Raw genomic sequence first — 18,706 nt, forward strand, 5'->3', positions numbered from 1 at the left:
CACTGCAGTCAGCAGGTTTGTGTTTATGTAGTTTTGGGTGCAGTAATTCATTTTGCGAGATATGAGGTGTTTTGCACTTTGGGTGTGTGATTTTGTGTTTAGTGTTTTGACAAAATGAGCCCTGTTGTCAAAAAAATGCAATTGACAAAAAATGTAAAATACATTTACTTTAAACAAGAAAACACACTTGCCAAAGAATGAACAAGTCTTGCATCTCTTTATGCAACCATGTGTAGCAGAATGAGATAGGATGATGGACACTCAGATGTAATGTGTAGGAAACATCTGATGGGACAATAGTTCCTCTCCACACACAGGAAAAGGTTTGGGTGTTGCACAACATCACACATAAAGCACACTTCTCCCTGCAGCTGCTTCAAAATGGCCGAGTGCGTCCCCCCCCGGTGAGGGTCACATCGATGTGGAGGTTGGAGTGTATCAGGTGTTCCCCGGAGCTCAGCCCCAGGACGCCGCTGTGGAGGAGACCCCAAAGACCAGTGAGTGCTGAGTGGGGGGGGGGGGGGTTACAGTATATAAACATAACAATTTAGTTCCACCTGGAGTAAATTCACAAGCTACCCTGCAGTATACAAAGTCATTCAAACTAGCTGCACCTTTACCAGCTTTGAGAACACTTTCATGATCAATCATTATAAAACATATCATATATATTATTCTGAAATGGACCAATCTGTGATTATTAGTGAGATAAGTAAAAGATAGGAGAACTACTAACTAAGATATAGTAAAGTTAGCATGTATCTGTGTGTGTGTGTGTGTGTGTGTGTGTGTGTGTGTGTGTGTGTGTGTGTGTGTGTGTGTGTGTGTGTGTGTGTGTGTGTGTGTGTGTGTGTGTGTGTGTGTGTGTGTGTGTGTGTGTGTGTGTGTGTGTGTGTGTGTTGCAGAGCTCCTCCTCCCTCTTCTCCTCTCTGTGGCTCTGCTGTGTGTTCTGCAGGCTGTTCTCAACATCTCTCTGAGACTCTCTCTCAGTCAGCCTGCTGCTGGAGGTAAGCTGCTCTCAGATCAGTGTTATCTTCTGTACTCTGACAAGTTCATTCAAATAGCATCTTTCAACAAAAAGCAATTCAAAGTGCTTTACAAAAGTGAAAAACATTAAGAGCATTACGCAGCGGAATCACATTATAAAATAAAGTCATTAAAAAGCAAATAAAATAACTAGGGCCGGGACTCGATTAAAAAAATTAATCTAATTAATTAGAGGCTTTGTAATTAATTAATCGAAATTAATCGCATTTTTAATCACATTTAAATATTTGACCTAAGAACAGTGAGAAGCAATTTTTTTCACATGGATTTTAGTATACCATTAGGCGCATTCACACCGCAGTACTTTTCCCACAAAGGTTCATGAGAATTTAGTTCATGAGAACTCTTTGAACCTGGGGGTGGATTAGGCAAATGAAGCCGCTGACGTCACTTCTTCTTCTTCTGCTTTGGGTTTACTGGCAGGCCGCAAACCACTTCACGGCGTATACTGCCGCCCAAAGTCCCCGGCCGGAAGTCCCCGGAGTTGGGGACTGGCTTCAGTAGAAGCTGCTGGGAGTCCCAGCAGCCTTCCGAGTAAATCCCCAGAACGCCGACACCTCCTCATCTCCACCCGCTCCCATGTTTTATTTTGTGTTGCCATAAGTTAGTCTCTCTGCGTTTCTGCGCTGGGCTAATGCTAATAATGCTAATGCGAGGATAATAAAATGGCGGCTTCACAAAACTTTTGGGAGTTTTACGGGGCGTGGTTTGCAATCCGCCCAGCCAATCAGAAATATAGCTCTTTTCTCACAAGAGAGCCGTACGAAAGTCCCTGCTCTCTAGCAGCTCTCTGCTCTCTAGCAGGGACTTTCGTGGGGGTAAAAAGGTTCTCATGAACTCATTTTAGTACCGGCTCTTTTTGGTGTGAACGCGATAAAAGAGGCTAACGTCCACGCTAGCTTCCACGCTAGCTGCTATATGTTTTGCATTGAGGTGATACTTGAGGCTTGATGTGCTGCGGTGATATGCGAATTCCTTTTTGCATAATTTGCACACAACCGTGCTCTTATCGACGCTTCCATCCGTCCGTTTTTTAAAACAACATTTCCCACTGTTGTTCACTGTGGTTTGTTGTTGTCTGAAGTCATGAACGTTAGTTGGTGCTCCAGTATAATCGGTACGCCTGAAACTCATCCAGTGAGAAACGTTCCGCGGTGCAAAAATAAGTGCGATTAAAATGCGTTAATTTTTTTAACGCGTTAATTGTTGTGTAATTAATTAATCTTAATTAACGCGTTAAAGTCCCGGCCCTAAAAATAACATAAACAAGGTAATGTAGTATAGAGTAATAGGAACTAATCGAAACAGTTATTTAAAGGCAAGACATTACCCAGCTGTTGAAAAAACCTTTTTCAATGATTTTAGGAATGGGAGGTTTGATATGGGCCTGTAACTGTTCATTAATGAAGCGTCTAGATTATTCTTTTTTCAGAGCGGTTTAAGGAAAGCAGTTTTCCGGGGCTGTGGAAATACACCCGAATGAAGAGACTTGTATGTGAAGTAGATCTGAGGCAGAGGCAGGGGCGGACTGGCCATTGGGAATACCGGGAGTTTTCCCGGTGGGCCAGTGCTGTGCGCATTTTGTTCCGGCCACTCCCTTTTTTTTTTTTTTTGCTTACCTAAATCCTACCGGCCCACATTTGTAAGTGGCTGGGCTGCGTCGTTTTGATACGCTACCTATGTTCTCTCTATCAGATAGTTTCACTTTCCACATCAGGCCCGTAGCAGCTGTCACTGCCAGTGAACGATCAGGAGTGAGTGACTGAGAGACCTAGCTGGTAGTTGCTTACAGGTGGATAAACAAGCTCCAAAGCATAAAGGCTATTTTGTATAGTTTGTGTATACAGTATACAGTATTGTAGCGAGCCCTGGGTTCAGAGGGAGGGGCTTGCATAGGGGGGGGGGGGGGGTTGGCAGGGAAACGGGGTTCAGGGGGAGTGGCTGTACCCGTAGGATAGAAAAGGGGGAAGTGACGTCTGACTCAGAGGTTGCGCGGCTGTGGAGAAGAACGTGTTGCCCACATTCTGTTACTGAGTTTAGGCTAGTTAGCTAGCAGGTTTATTGTTTTCACTTTTGCCTCCACTTGCTGTTCAAATAAATGTTGAAAGAAAAAGTCAATTTGTTTACAGTTCTGTTTCATATGGGTGTGGAGAGATGTATCCAGATTTAGTCCCTAATTTTGCTCTCAAAGTGCACCAGATTGACGCATTTAACTTCAACATTTGAAAAACAAATCTTCCCGGGGGAGCATGCCCCCGGACCCCCCTAGAGGAGGTGAGGTCCACCACCTGCCCACACCCCCTGTTAAATTGTCTCACCCACATTGAGGATGCTTCCCACGCCCATGTTTTATTCCATGTGTCAAGTCAGGCAAATTGGGTCAAAATGTTATTGCATCAATGATCTGTTAACATTAAAATCACTAAATATATGCTGTAACTATTTTGCCCTGGCAACTCAAGGGCTCAGGTAATGTGATGACTATATGAATAATTGTCCAAAATAACATTAAATGCATAGGGTTTTTTGTTAAGTAACATACTTTCGTCGCCGGCGCCGGTTGCGTTTCCACGGTTTCCACTTTCCACGGCTAGCGGGTACTATTCCACAGTTTTTCTGGCCCCATAAAATCGTGGTTCTAGGGCCAGGAACAACCAGGCTGAGTCGGGCTGAGTATGCTAAACTAGAGAGAGAATCGCTGGCAAGGGGGCTACAACTACAACAAGATGAACATATTTGACCGTGATTTAATTGTAATACACGTTTCAAAATGATGCCGAACTAACAACATACTGATACTGGTTAGTAAAAACCATGAATTAATGCTTTGACAAGTCTGCAAACCGTTTAAAATGCGTGTTGTCTAAATGGAGATTGGCTAAGCTAACGCAGTATATGCTCCGACCGTCCACACTCACAACAACGGCCTATAAATAAACCAGCGACTGTATTCGCCATGAAACAGACAGTCTGTGGTTTGTACTTGTTTAACTTTTGTCTAGTTTCTGAACAGATATGAGCATGGGCGCGGGAAGGGGGGTGCTGAGGGCGCTGCAGCACTCCCTAGCGGCAGGTAGGGGGTGCGGAGCTCCCCTGTCTGAATTATTATTTGACGGTTATTGCTGCTCCCGCTGTGCATAATCTGTGTAATATGTAGCCAATAAATTCCACATTGTTGGTAAAATAATATTTTGGCCTGCCCCGAATGTTTTTTCTGTAGCCCCGGACAATTTTACCTCAATAATATAATACATTAACCGTGCTTTACGTGAACCTCATCATGACACTAGAGAGGACGACAGGATTGTAATTTCCCATGTTCAGTGAATGCAACAGAGGCAAGACACCAGACCAATCAGAGAGTTGCATGGAAATAAAAGTGTGCTTGTGTCATTCAAGCTCGGCTCTGTGTGTGTGTGTGTGTGTGTGTGTGTGTGTGTGTGTGTGTGTGTGTGTGTGTGTGTGTGTGTGTGTGTGTGTGTGGTGTGTGTGTGTGTGTGTGTGTGTGTGTGTGTGTGTGTGTGTGTGTTGGAGAAAAAGCTTCTTATATTCGTTAGCATAGCTAGCTAACCAGATGCTAATAACAACAAAGTTATTGACTGTATGATCAGTATGACAGATGAACAGATTGCCACTGGGCTTACAACTAAAGACACAGACACGCAAAAACTGCCATTTTTGAAGTGCCGGAGCTGCGTTATGGTGCTCTCCGTCAGAACTACACCCCTGTCAGACGAGACATATACCACGTGATGACACGTTAGCCTCGTGTTGTGTTCAAGGACCCTGACCTTGGCCAGGAAAAACAGGCACTCGCTTGGTTAATTCTTTTGCGGTCTAGATTTCTTACATTTTTTTCTTTTTTGCGTGTGTTTATAAATTACCTCGAGGGCTGTACCAAATTGTCTCGTGGGCCGTATACGGCCCGGGGGCCGGAGGTTCCCCACCCCTGCTCTAGACACTACCCCAGTTCCTAAACTGTAATGGAATGCGCCATAAAGTGAGCCAGTACTAACAAGGCCTAACGAGGCCTAGCCATACCGAGCGAGGCCGTGTAGTGGAAATGCGCCATAAAGTGGGCCTGTCTGTCAATTAATCCCCGGGCCACTTTTCCCCCCCAGTCCGCCCCTGGGCAGAGGTGGGAAGTAACTAAGTACATTCTCTCAAGTACTTGTACTTGACTAATTTCATTTAATGGTACTTTGTACTTCTCCTCCAGTACATTTAAAAGGGAAAAAATGTCTCCAAATAATTTGACTCCACTACATTTATTTAACAGCTTTAGTTACTTTTTAACAAAATGCATCTCTAAAATGTTGTAGAAGTGGACAAACCAAGCGGCAAACTGTGGGGTAGAGCCGGGAAGCCAATACGGAAGTGCCACACACTGCAGTTCATATATTGGCCGATAGGCGATGGCTGCAGAAAGGAGCAATTTCCATAGACCCCCATGTTAAAATGCCCAACTTTACAGCAGAAAAAAACATGTTTCTACCCCTGGCTCCATATATTTTATTATCGATATAGTTAGATTCCACCTTCATGATTATGGATCTGTGAGTGAATTGTTTTCTAACGCGACCCTTTTATTTATATTAGGTCTTAAAGTTTGTGCATAAATTAGGGCGTGGTCACATTGAGTGACGGCTCTGTCAAGTGCCTGCCGCTGTTAGCTTCTTGTCTCTCTGCTAGCTGCTCCGTGAAGCTACAGGGACTCTGCCTGCTCAGCTCATCCAGGAAACACAACTTGTAGCCGGCCGTGGTTGTTTGTTCTTCATGCTTATATCGGACTATTGTGACTCGCTCTGCGGTTAAAACAGACGGTGCATGAATGCGGTTTTGCGGTAAGTGAAATTCTAGTGCTTTATTTATGTGTTAATGATTTTAATCAGCTACGTAATGAATGGTAAGGCTTGGGTTAGCATGTAAGCTAGTGGTAGCTACATCGGTGCTAACGATTGTAATCGTAGCCTCCAAGTTAAAATCATAGACTGTATATATAAAGGTTACAACGAAATAGACAAGTGTTAAGTGGGATAATACTGTTGAACAAACGGCTTCTGTTTGAGGTTGATAAAATAAGGTTACATCCTTGTAACTTAGAGATATTTTATTATATAGGTAGAACTGTATGCATCTAAGGTTAATTTAAATTGGCTATGCTCAAGTATGTAGACAAGCTAATGTCGAAGTAGTGTATGTGAAATCAACCTCACAATAAGATGTGTGTATATTACAATTATTAATGTCATATTTCAAGATGATTACTTAGATATTACAATATGGTTGGTTGAGCTGGAGTTCATTATTGAGCTTACACGTTAACGTCACAGTCATCTGAAGAACGAACCCAAACCTTGTTGTTTTTATTAATTGTATTACCAAATGGGTATCAAATAAACAGTAAGCATTGGTAACACAACTTCCAAAGTTACAGTAAAATAAAAAGGCCCCTGACTCGGACAATACACAATCCAACATGTTCAACAGAAGAGAATCAGTTATATTGTTTGTACACATGGTACTTTACATATATATATATATATCTATATATCTATATATATATATCTATATCTATATATCTATATATATATATATATATATATATATATATATATATATATATATATATTAGGGCCGGGACTCGATTAAAAAAATTAATCTAATTAATTAGAGGCTTTGTAATTAATTAATCGAAATTAATCGCATTTTTAATCACATTTAAATATTTGACCTAAGAACAGTGAGAAGCAATTTTTTTCACATGGATTTTAGTATACCATTAGGCGCATTCACACCGCAGTACTTTTCCCACAAAGGTTCATGAGAATTTAGTTCATGAGAACTCTTTGAACCTGGGGGTGGATTAGGCAAATGAAGCCGCTGACGTCACTTCTTCTTCTTCTGCTTTGGGTTTACTGGCAGGCCGCAAACCACTTCACGGCGTATACTGCCGCCCAAAGTCCCCGGCCGGAAGTCCCCGGAGTTGGGGACTGGCTTCAGTAGAAGCTGCTGGGAGTCCCAGCAGCCTTCCGAGTAAATCGCCAGAACGCCGACACCTCCTCATCTCCACCGCTCCCATGTTTTATTTTGTGTTGCCATAAGTTAGTCTCTCTGCGTTTCTGCGCTGGGCTAATGCTAATAATGCTAATGCGAGGATAATAAAATGGCGGCTTCACAAAACTTTTTGGGAGTTTTACGGGGCGTGGTTTGCAATCCGCCCAGCCAATCAGAAATATAGCTCTTTTCTCACAAGAGAGCCGTACGAAAGTCCCTGCTCTCTAGCAGCTCTCTGCTCTCTAGCAGGGACTTTCGTGGGGGTAAAAAGGTTCTCATGAACTCATTTTAGTACCGGCTCTTTTTGGTGTGAACGCGATAAAAGAGGCTAACGTCCACGCTAGCTTCCACGCTAGCTGCTATATGTTTTGCATTGAGGTGATACTTGAGGCTTGATGTGCTGCGGTGATATGCGAATTCCTTTTTGCATAATTTGCACACAACCGTGCTCTTATCGACGCTTCCATCCGTCCGTTTTTTAAAACAACATTTCCCACTGTTGTTCACTGTGGTTTGTTGTTGTCTGAAGTCATGAACGTTAGTTGGTGCTCCAGTATAATCGGTACGCCTGAAACTCATCCAGTGAGAAACGTTCCGCGGTGCAAAAATAAGTGCGATTAAAATGCGTTAATTTTTTTAACGCGTTAATTGTTGTGTAATTAATTAATCTTAATTAACGCGTTAAAGTCCCGGCCCTAATATATATATATCTGTTTGTTTGTTTAAGGTGTCCAGGTGATGCAGACAGGCTGGACCAGAGAGTGAGAGACAGAACTGGACTCCTCACAGCAGTGAACTTCAGCACAGGTACAAAGACTCTTTTTTCATACTGTACAAAGAATCAAGAAAGATATTGGTTTAAATGAATGAAGTATTGACTTGAATACACTGATATACATTCCATTAAACAATACTAGATCACCTACACATCAGTTAAGTTGAGGGGTTTTTCCATGCAAAAAGTTACATTTAGATGATAACAAGCAATATGACTTTGTCAGCTTTCTAATTTAATGTATTGAAGGCAAAGATATTTAACACATAGTGAGAACTGCTACTATTTATCTCTCAATATTGTCTGTAAAAAACATGGTAAAAGTTATTCTTTCAGTGAGACAACAGAGCAAGCTTCTCCAGTTGCACTACGTTTTGATAACAGTTCAATATTATTTTGATAATAACATATATTTCAATGTTGATGAACTTCATACTGTTCATTCATAATCTGATTGTCTTTGTAGATCATTGTTGAAATTAAAAAAAAACATTACAATTACAAAATAATTATATCTACAGCCCCTAAACACACAAACACACCGCTTTCATAAATAATACACTTGTTCTGCAATAATATGTTTTATGTTTCCTGTCATTTTTGTTAGGAAAGGACATGCCTGAAAGACAGGACATTTTCTCCTTCTCTGAGGGTCAAGAAGAACATCCAAGAGGAACATTAATAGCTGATGTTATGAGATTTTAAGACCAGTACAGGACATTCACTAAGAAACTACTTTTATTGTAAAAACAGTCAGCTGATCGAATGCAGCTATTTCCACATCTACACTCCATCAGCTGATTATTTCTATTTGCCTCACTTTATGAGCTTCACAACATGTACCTTGTTTTGCAAAGTCACAAATAAATGGGGCCAATCTTCAGTCAGATGTGAATGTGTAATCTAACATTTTCAGTAAGAATAATGGACAAAAGGAGTGCAAATACAAATACAATTTATTGAAATGTGAACCAAAAGTTAATCAAATGTTTTAAATAAAAAGCACATATGGACAGAAGGTGTAAACCTATTAAATGTATAAGTAAACACATTTAGTCAAATAAAGTGACCGACTAGGCCTGTGCAGTTGGTATCAGCTTTGCCCAGCATGGGCTCCTCCATCAGGCCTGGTCCTCCTCGCAGAGGAAAGACCCTCAGTCCTCTCCAAACCAACAGACAGGACGTCCATCACACGGAAGTTTCTCCCTGAAGTCTCTGCAGCTCTCTGGACACCATGCTGTCTCAATCCGTCCACACTGAATATGAGATTGGGAAAATGAAAATAATAAATGCTTTAGACAATAAGAAACATAAAGTTGACTGTTGAGTTGCTCAGTTTTTTTAGATTGTCAATACTATTACTGTATAACTAATATCTCAGGTTAAGAGGCACCTTCAAATAAAGATTGGTCTTTAAATACATTTTGTCTTTTTAATTGTTTGTCTAAAGTCAAGGATCTATAACTGGTACTTAGTTTTAATGATACAGTCTGGTTATTATGCTGTTTGGAGGAGGCCTCACAGGTAAGAGCGCTAACTAGCTACCATCACATGTACCTTAGCTTGACTTAAATGTATTAAACGTATAGTTAAGTGATATCAAAATATAAATAACTAATGTCATGCAAACATATTAATATTTGCTTGATTCCAGTGTTGAATTTAGCACAATTGCATACAAACGTTAAGGGGTTTTAAGATTCTGAAGTATTATGCTAAAAGCTCAATAACTTAGATTATTATTTATAGTTTTGCTGAATAGTTTCATGTCCGTTTACCTTAGAAACGTAAAATGCGACGGCAGCGTGCAGATGGGGAGCATGTTAGCTTAGCTTGGTAGCTTCAGCTAGCTCTGGAACTTCCAACTCGGTGGCAGCAGGTCCCGCCTCGGCTCCGCCTCTTTGCCCTTATTTGGAGCAGGCTGGAGAAGGCGGGAGTTGAACTCTGGCGTCACTGTCGAGCCGTTAGTGGCGGACTCCGCCTACTAAGGGCTTCACGGCAACTCTGCAGAATCCTATGGGTGACGTCACGGACCCTACGTCCATTTATAAAATAATTATTTAAATATTTTACAAAAACAGGATCTGTTTGCCTAAAACATTAAAATGCAGCTTGATGCAACAATACTATCTAGAAATGTCACATATATAAATATGCTAATACACACATTGGGTAAACATTTTGCACAATGATTACTTTTACTTTTTATACTTTAAGTATATTTTAATTTTACTTGAGTAAGATTTTGAATGCAGGACTTTTACTTGTAATGAAGTATGTTGACAAAAATGTATTAGTACTTTGAATCAAATGACACATCAGAATACTTCTTCCATCACTGAGCTGAGAAACAATAAGAAACATCTTTGAAAAAGCCTGTTGGTTTAAAAAAAATGACATACGTGTGTGTGTGTGTGTGTGTGTGTGTGTGTGTGTGTGTGTGTGTGTGTGTGTGTGTGTGTGTGTGTGTGTGTGTGTGTGTGTGTGTGTGTGTGTGTGTGTGTGTGTGTGTGTGTGTGTGTGTGTGTGTGTGTGTGTGTGTGTGTGTGTGTGTGTGTGTGTGTGTGTGTGTGTGTGTGTGTGTGTGTGTGTGTGTGTGTGTGTGTGTGTGTGTGTGTGTGTGTGTGTGTGTGTGTGTGTGTGTGTGGAGGTGAGCAGATCAGCTGTCCTGAGGGCTGGCTGATGTTCGGCTCCAGCTGTTACTTCTTCTCCACCCAGAGGAGGAGCTGGGATGACGGGCGGAGGGACTGTGAGAAGAGAGGAGCTGACCTGGTGATCATCGACAGCCGGCAGGAGCAGGTGCCTCATGTTCCTCTGCATGAGCTGCAGAGTCTTTCTCTTTTCTTTTGAGGAGCCATCTTAACCCCCCTGTCATGTTCGTCTCTCTCCCCTTACTTTGGTGTTCCTGGTCAAATGTGACCGGTGTGTTTTGACTGCTTTTACATTAACCCTCTGGAGCCGGTGGTGCCAAGTGCACATTTATTTACGTATTTAATCATAGATTTTCGCTTGTAAGGAGTAGAAATATGATTCAGATATCTGCGGAATCGCTAGAATCGTAGCTTTTCAAGAGTATCTCCTGTGAGATTGTACCCAGGGCACAGTAGCCAATATTGCCGCTCAAAGCAGCTTGATTACACTGTGATTGGTGGATTTGTGTGTCAGTCAAGGACATCTCGGCCGGCCGGCAGCCGTCGGTCTGAAACGACCAATGGACACTCGAGAAATCTAAGGACCTACCCACCAATAAAACAACATATAACAGGTGTCTCCCATCAGTTTCAGTCTTTTAGTCTGTGAAGAAGATAGAGAAAATGGCTCGAAGGAACTTTACCGTTGCGGACGCGCTGGATTTTATTTTCGCGAGCGGCAGTGACGAAGATGGCTCATCAGAACCTGAAGGCTTCGACTCTTCTGAAGAAGAAGAATACAGGGACAGCAGGGATCCATTTGAGGATGGGTAAGTGTAAATATAACTTGTAGTGCATTTGCCATTTTGTGAGGAGTACCGCGAAAATGAACAATGGATTTATCAACCTTTTTATTTTCCCCTCATGAACTCTTTCTCGGGACAAAATAGACTCTTGATTAGTAAACGTTTACTCTGTGTAAATGTTATTTATGTGTAAACGTTATTTTGGCATGTATAAGTAAGGTTACATATGTGTATGTGTGCATGTGTAGATGAATACAAAGAATCCTTTATTCGTCCCACAACGGAGACATTTATAGACATGTATTTTATTTGATCATACTGTTCTGTACAGATGAGACTGTCATATACTTATTTACATGTGCATTTGCCATTTTGTGGGGAGGAGCACGAAAATGAACAATAGATTCATCAGCCATTTATTTTTTTCGTCATGAATTTTATCTTTGGACAAAATAGACTCTTGATTAGTAAACGTTTACTCTGTGTAAACTTTATTTATGTGTAAACGTTATTTTGGTGTGTATAAGTAAGATTACATGTGTAGATGCATGAGATAATCCTTTATTTGTCCCACAACGGGACAAATCTATATGTGTGCCTGCCATTTGTGGGGAGTGCTATGTAGTAATGGGGAGTTGTGTGTGTGTGTGTGTGTGTGTGTGTGAGATAATTATTGTCCCACAATTCTCCAGCTGTGCCTGCCACCATGTTGAGATCTACCGTGGATCAAGGGCCTTCACCACTGCCATCCCCACCAAGGACTAGCGGACCAGCATCACGACAGCTGCCTCCATCTCTGCCTGCGACGAGGTCAAGATACACCTCAGCTCCACCACAGCCACAGCCATCACCATCAACCCGGACAGCAAAGAGGTCTCGTAGAGCACACGTACTTCCCACACAGCCACCAGCTGCCCATGCACCATCACCCCCACCTGCACAGCAGCCAGCTCCACTGTCTTGGAAGACAGGCGAAGACCCTGACACTGCTCCCCCTGTCTCCAGGTTTCAACCTGCTCGCACACCCGGGCCACAGCTCAGTTCAACAGTATCAAACAAACCCCTTGACCTGTTCAAGCTGTTCTTCAGTGCACTAACAGTACAGACACTCTGTACCAACACAAACAAGCGGGCTGCACAGGAGATGGGAAAGGGTAAAACCTACAAATGGACTGACTTGACTGTAGAGGATTTCTATAAATACATGGGGCTGCTGAAACTGGACAATGTATTGGACTACTGGAGGAAGGATCATTTTGTCAGTGTATAATGAATAGTTGGTTGAAGGAAAAAAAGTTCTGATGTTCAATATTGTAAATAGTGAGATTTTGCAGTTATATTTATATACATTGTTGGTATTATAATAAATTGTTGGTTGAAAAAAAAAGTTCTAATGCTCAATTCTTTTTTTTATACACATCACATGAACCTTGCCATGTATTATGAAGTCATTATTCAGTCCTGATATATCTCAGTCCCTGCTGTGGTGAAAGTAGAGTGATTGACAGCTGTTTTACTCAGAATTCGAATTTATAAAATTTCATTTTAGACATGAATAACACATTTATATACAGTGTAATTCAAATATTTCACTACTTTTGTAATCCTAAGACTTTGGTAACCAAATCTAAAACACCAAAACAATTCGATCACATGAGTAAATTTGTGTTTTCACAAGAGTTTTGAAGATTTTCCGAAAATCGGATGTCAAATGTTAAGCTTTTGAGCTACTTATCTCATCAAACAGTGCTCTAAGGTGAGTAATTTGCATATATAGCAATACTAGAGATTGTCCTGAACATTTTGATATGTAACACATGGGTGCCATGTTAGAAGAAATACATTTAAAAGGTGATTTAAGAAAACGTCTAAAAATCGAGAAAATACCCTTAGACTCCAGAGGGTTAACACGAAAACCATTCATCATCACCACATTTTATTAAACTCACTTTAAGCTGTAAACAATCTCCCATACTACTGGTTTACATTAATCACTGCAGTGCAGTGGCGGTTTTACGGGGTGATACAGGGTGGCAGCTGCCACCTCAGAAAAATGCTTTGCCACCCCAGTTGGCAGCTTTGTTTTGAAAGAAAAGTTGTGGCTCATCGGACATTTATGAGAGAAAATCTCTAATGTCCGAGTGCAAGTGAATGCAGCACAAGACGGGAGCCTTGTAACCCCTCCCCCCCTGGCGCGAGCTTGGAAATATGATTGGTGGCGATTTCCTTTGAACGGGGGACAGCGCAAAACGAGAAGCATTTCGGATCCAAGTAGACGGAAGGAATTAGGTATTTGCGGTCAGGGTATGGCTGGGGTAGGCTACAGCCATACCAATAAATGCCCCACCTTAGCCCCACCATGAACAATGACGTTAAAGTAAGCCAAATAAAGTCCGCCAACTCGCGCGGAGTAAATTGCACAGACAGCAGTTAGTCAGATTGATTTCAGTAACCACTTGTCGGGAAATACCGAAGACCAGAAACGGTTTTGAAAACCTTTGTCACGTAGTGATCGTCTTATCAATAGAACATCTTTGATAATGTCTTCTGACCAATCAGAATCAAGATAACGGCGTGGTGTTGTTGCAGGAAGTCCCGACGGAGAATATTTTTGCGGTAGTACAGCTATACATCGATACAACATTACGTGTTGATATAAATCAACACGTAATGAAATAAGACCCCACGGTTTGATGATTGATAGGTGTGTGGGCTGTCTTTCATTTTGACACACAGAACAATGGGGGCTATCCACCCTTATCCACAATGTAAAGTCATTCACAGCCTCTCCCTCTTCTCTCTGTGAGGAGCAGCAGGTTCAGCTTTCAGAACAAAGTAACAAAAAACTAAAATGGCATTCATTTTTTTAAATATGTCGTGGAGTAATAGATGTATTCATTTTTCTTCTCAAGAGAGTACCAGAATGTGTATTTTATGTTAGTATTTCAAAAAATCTCCTGCATGTCAACTCTTTCACCTGTGGGTAAATTGCAGGATTGGCTCCAGCCATGTGCCTTTTTATTTCATACAGTTCAATTTGGATTGAGACAGGGAAATAATCTAAACCTCACGCGTGGCGTTTCACTGTCAAGGGGAGCGTGTATGTAATTACATTGCAAATACTGACTTGAGCCCCACCACTGTATGGGTTAGCCCTACCATAGATTACCCAACAAAAACACTCTGGCGCCGCCACCGTTTGCGGTCTACAATGACAGAGAAGAGCCTGTCAAGTTTGGCTGTACTCAGCATTGAATCAAAACGCACCATAGCTTTAAATCGTTTGTGAGGCGTTTTGCTGATCAAGATGGTAATCGCCACATTCAGCTGTTATAGGCATGCCAACTTGATGCTCTGCTCACGGTTGAGTCAATGAGAATAATAAACTGTTAAGATGATGACCTTACGTGTGTATAATTTTTTTTTTCTTTGTGGGGGTCTGCCCCCAAAAAACAGTTTCAAGTCCTGAGAAAGTCAAATAAGACGGTGTGTAAAACTTCACTGCCCAGCCAACAGAAAGTAACCACTTTGATTTAACTAGGCCAGTAGGTAAGGACCTTCCACTGGATAATAACTGCAGCGATGTTTTAGCTGAATACACGTTTTTTAACCCTAACTGATGCAGTTAGTCACTTCTTTAATGTTTGTTCTTTCTGATGTAAAGTCCAGGTTGTAACTGTTTGTAATGAAGTTGTGGGGCGCTGAACTGTTCCTTTGATTCTTTTGATATATGATAGTAATTATTACTTGTCTTTCAAATTTGAAGGAGGGTGAGCAAGCATCTTGAGGAACATTCATCATTAACTCCTCCAACAAATATAGTTTATTTAATAATAACACTGAATATGTGAATCATAACAGTGATTGACAGCTGATAGGAATAATATGATTGTTAATAGTATCATATTCATTCAGACAAACATCGATGAGACAGTTAATTAATGTACTTATTGCAGCTGTCTGCATAGATGTTGTACCCCTGCTGGTCTAAGAGTGAGACAAACTCATTCAGTTAAAATTCATTAAATTACGTCTGCCACCTTATATAGTTATATTTATGGCTTTACTGATGTGCCACAATAATGTCACCTAATGTTATTGAGTTAAAATATTAATATTGTGGCTTTCCAAGTTAACATTGATTGATATGACTGCGATTAAATCAGCATATACTTCTGCCAGGGGATGCCAGCCCTCAAATTCTCCTGCCACCCTCTTGCCACCCCATGAATATTTGTCTAGATCCGCCCCTGCTGCAGTGAATATACGGAGAATAGACATTGAAAATGTATCAAGCAAAATCAACATTTTATCGATGTGTGTGTATCTGGGTTACCCATTCATTTCCTATGGAGATCATTTTTGACCGGGAACACCAAAGGTGTGACAAAGTTGAATAAACCACTCAAAATTCCTTGAAGCAATCAAATGTTAAACACAATATTTATGATTGATGAAAGCATGAAATCACTCAGATTTGACCCGAACACGACACAAGGATACAACAAGACTACAGTTGAAAAAAAGAAGAAATAACAAATAAACAACCTTTAGAAGTCAGAAGAAATATTAGTATCTTTAAAGGACTAGCCTGAGCTAATGAAAATGAAGCCTCTAATGAAATGCTCTGTGAGATGAGAGTGGTGTATATAAACAGTGTGTGATACTGTAGCTCCATGGTGACCAGTTGTTGCTCTCACAGGCCTTCCTCACTGGATTCAGCCCAGCAGCCTGGGTCGGGATGACGGACAGAGAGAGGGAGGGAACCTGGGTCTGGGTGGACGGGACCCCGGTGAACAGACAGAGGTGTGTGTGTGTCTCACGTATTAGCTCTTGAACAGTTTGGCATCATGTGTGGCAGTCCTCTCATCAGTGTGTAAGTGTGTGTGTGACTGATTCAATGTTGGCATTTACCTTCATTTATTGAAAAAACATCCATGTTAGTCAATCTGCTGCTGGTGTCATATATATGTGTGTGTGTGTGTGTGTGTGTGTGTGTGTGTGTGTGTGTGTGTGTGTGTGTGTGTGTGTGTGTGTGTGTGTGTGTGTGTGTAGCTTGCTGTGGGCCCCTGGGCAGCCTGATGACTCGTTGGGAGGAGAAGACTGCGGTGACCTTCGCACCATGACTCAGTTCCTCGGCCTGAACGACGTCAACTGCATCGTCAGACTACAGTGGATCTGTGAGAAGAGCCTGACGGAGCTCTGATGAGTGTGTGTGCAGGGCCGTCCCTCCCTACAGGCAACGATGCATTTCAAATTAACCCAGGCTTTCTTCTTCTATGGTAACCATCTCTATTTGGTTGGTCTTTTGTACAAAAAACATCGATAGCCGCCTACATTTTTTTTACAGCAAAGCACATCCTGTTACTAATCTTTTAAATTCACAAATAATGTACTTTTTTTACTACTCGGTTAGCACTCTCATTCCCTCACTTTTGTTTCTAACTTGATAACATCATTATTCATTCCTAATGCTTAATTGACAGTGCAAAATAAACAATTGTCAACATTTCTTGCCTCTGATTATTACACATTATGGATGTATTTAGTCATTAAGGATCATCATCATCATCATCAAGTTAAAATAAAAAAACAAGCACAATCATAAGGCATAATGGAGACATGTGCAATGGGACACCCCAATAAGCTATAGGGAGCTTGAGAATAGGGGTCCAGACAGTAATCATAACGTATTACCCTTTACATAATGTATCATTACTAGGACTTGAGAGAGATCATGTATTAATCCAAAACATTACAATCCAAAGACATACACTAACCAAAAATCCTCAAACTACTCTAAACTACTTAATGGTCTAACATATTGGTAACACTTTATTTTGATAGTCCATAGTTAACACTCTACAAGTCATCAGTTGACATTCAACAACACTGTTTCAACAGACAAGTAACATGCATTTAACTAACTGCCAGTAGAATATAAGGTACATCTCAAGTGTTGATCTATAGATTTTACAAAAAGTGTCTGACTGTCAACATGTTTTTTGCAACAGGTTATTAACCGATATTCAACCTTACTATCTGTAGATTGTGAGTTCTTGTGAAAACACTTTTTTTCTCAAGTGGCTTCTGTATTTATCTTATATATTAGTCAAATAAAACAGGAACAGGTGTTTCTAACTCAAACATTACATACATAATGAATAAATAAAGTTTGTGATCAGTTTTGCAAAACATTTCGCTTTATTCCCATGTCTGTTGCATATCATTAGTGGATGAATGTGTTCTGTTAGGTTATAGACTTTCTACTGTTCTCAACTGTGTTTCACTTTAATTGGATAGTCCTAACACATGCCTACAAACGCTTAGTGGAGAATGCCTACTAAAAGTATACTGATAGTCAACTCTAGATTAGTTGACGATCAACAGATAGTCAACTAAACTCTAAAGTTGCTTATCTGTTGATCACCAACTAATGCTTAATGTAATCTTTAGTTGACATCTTGACTCTCAACAGATTATCAACAGATAGTCAACATGACCCTGTTGACTTTCAACTGACAGATTGATTTTGAGTAGTTGATAGTCAATTTTGAAGATGTTGACACAATATACAGATAGTAAGGTTGAATATTGGTTAATACGCTGTTGACATGCTACTAAATGTCAACTGATGACTTATAGAGTGTTAAATATGGACTATCAAAAATAAAGTGTTACCAAAATATTTATTTCATCAGTCTAAACTTTTGTTTAAAAAGTTCAGGTAAAATATGGAAACAGAGACACCTTATATGGGGAAATGATGGTACATATAAATAATGCATTTCAGAGGGAAGAATCTCTCTGACATATTTGCTTAACAAGTGTTGCTTTAAGCACTTTTTAAAGACAGACAAAGACCTTTATATAATTATATCAATCTAATTCCATACTTGAGAACCTTTGCAGACCACACTAAAGCTGCAGTTTGAGCTTTTTACCTTTTATAAAATCCTAATTCCTAGTTCAGCCATGAGCTCCTGAAATACAGACAGCTATCAGAGGATCAGTGTGACACTCCAATCAGCTGTGCACCTGATTCCTGCAGGCTGTTGTGAGGACATCTAAGAAGTGAGAACACCCTCATCACCTCTCTGGGGGGAATACATATGCTTAGAGCGGACCCAAGGCAGAGGGTGTACTTCCTGCAGAAGTTGAAAAAGTTTGACTTGACAAGATAATGCTCTTTAACACACCCATCCTTCACCTCCCCCATCACCATCTATTGGAAGTCAAGAGCCGCTTTCACACCAAGTACTTTGCCGTACTTAGTTCCCAGTACTTAGTCCCGCCAAACTCTTTAGTCCTGTAACTGTCCTAGTAAATCGCGTTCACACCAGAATAAGTCCCTGAGGGAGGATTAGGCAAATGAAGCTGCTGACGTCACT

General features: G+C 40.8%; 2 protein-coding genes across 3 annotated transcripts; both read left to right on the forward strand.

The window, feature by feature from the left end:
- The first annotated feature begins 181 nt into the window (after positions 1-181).
- On the forward strand, positions 182-16,826 carry LOC117550297 (CD209 antigen-like protein E). Of its 2 annotated transcripts, XM_034222671.1 has the most exons (5): positions 185-497; positions 906-1,007; positions 10,530-10,678; positions 16,018-16,121; positions 16,371-16,826. In XM_034222671.1, exons 3-5 carry the CDS (start codon positions 10,562-10,564, stop codon positions 16,519-16,521), a joined length of 372 nt encoding a protein of 123 aa, XP_034078562.1. In that variant the 5' UTR covers positions 185-497; positions 906-1,007; positions 10,530-10,561; the 3' UTR covers positions 16,522-16,826. The 2 variants fall into 2 exon arrangements, with proteins under 2 accessions (XP_034078563.1, XP_034078562.1); XM_034222672.1 differs by lacking the exon at positions 906-1,007 and having other exon boundaries at positions 182-497.
- LOC117550296 (vegetative cell wall protein gp1-like) lies at positions 10,688-12,723 on the forward strand. The gene is made up of 2 exons (XM_034222670.1): positions 10,688-11,339; positions 12,008-12,723. Exons 1-2 carry the CDS (start codon positions 11,261-11,263, stop codon positions 12,583-12,585), a joined length of 657 nt encoding a protein of 218 aa, XP_034078561.1. The 5' UTR covers positions 10,688-11,260; the 3' UTR covers positions 12,586-12,723.
- Positions 16,827-18,706: the final 1,880 nt, after the last annotated feature.

This window comes from Gymnodraco acuticeps, unplaced genomic scaffold, assembly GCF_902827175.1.
Source record: "Gymnodraco acuticeps unplaced genomic scaffold, fGymAcu1.1, whole genome shotgun sequence".
Classification (NCBI taxonomy): Eukaryota; Metazoa; Chordata; class Actinopteri; order Perciformes; family Bathydraconidae; genus Gymnodraco; species Gymnodraco acuticeps.

Coding starts and splice junctions, on each gene's coding strand:
- LOC117550297 (XM_034222672.1), top strand. CDS start 10,562: ATGTTCGGCTCCAGCTGTTACTTCTTCTCCACCCAGAGGAGGAGCTGG. Junction 10,679..16,017: donor TCGACAGCCGGCAGGAGCAG/GTGCCTCATGTT, acceptor TTGCTCTCACAG/GCCTTCCTCACTGGATTCAG. Junction 16,122..16,370: donor ACCCCGGTGAACAGACAGAG/GTGTGTGTGTGT, acceptor GTGTGTGTGTAG/CTTGCTGTGGGCCCCTGGGC.
- LOC117550296 (XM_034222670.1), top strand. CDS start 11,261: ATGGCTCATCAGAACCTGAAGGCTTCGACTCTTCTGAAGAAGAAGAAT. Junction 11,340..12,007: donor AGGGATCCATTTGAGGATGG/GTAAGTGTAAAT, acceptor ACAATTCTCCAG/CTGTGCCTGCCACCATGTTG.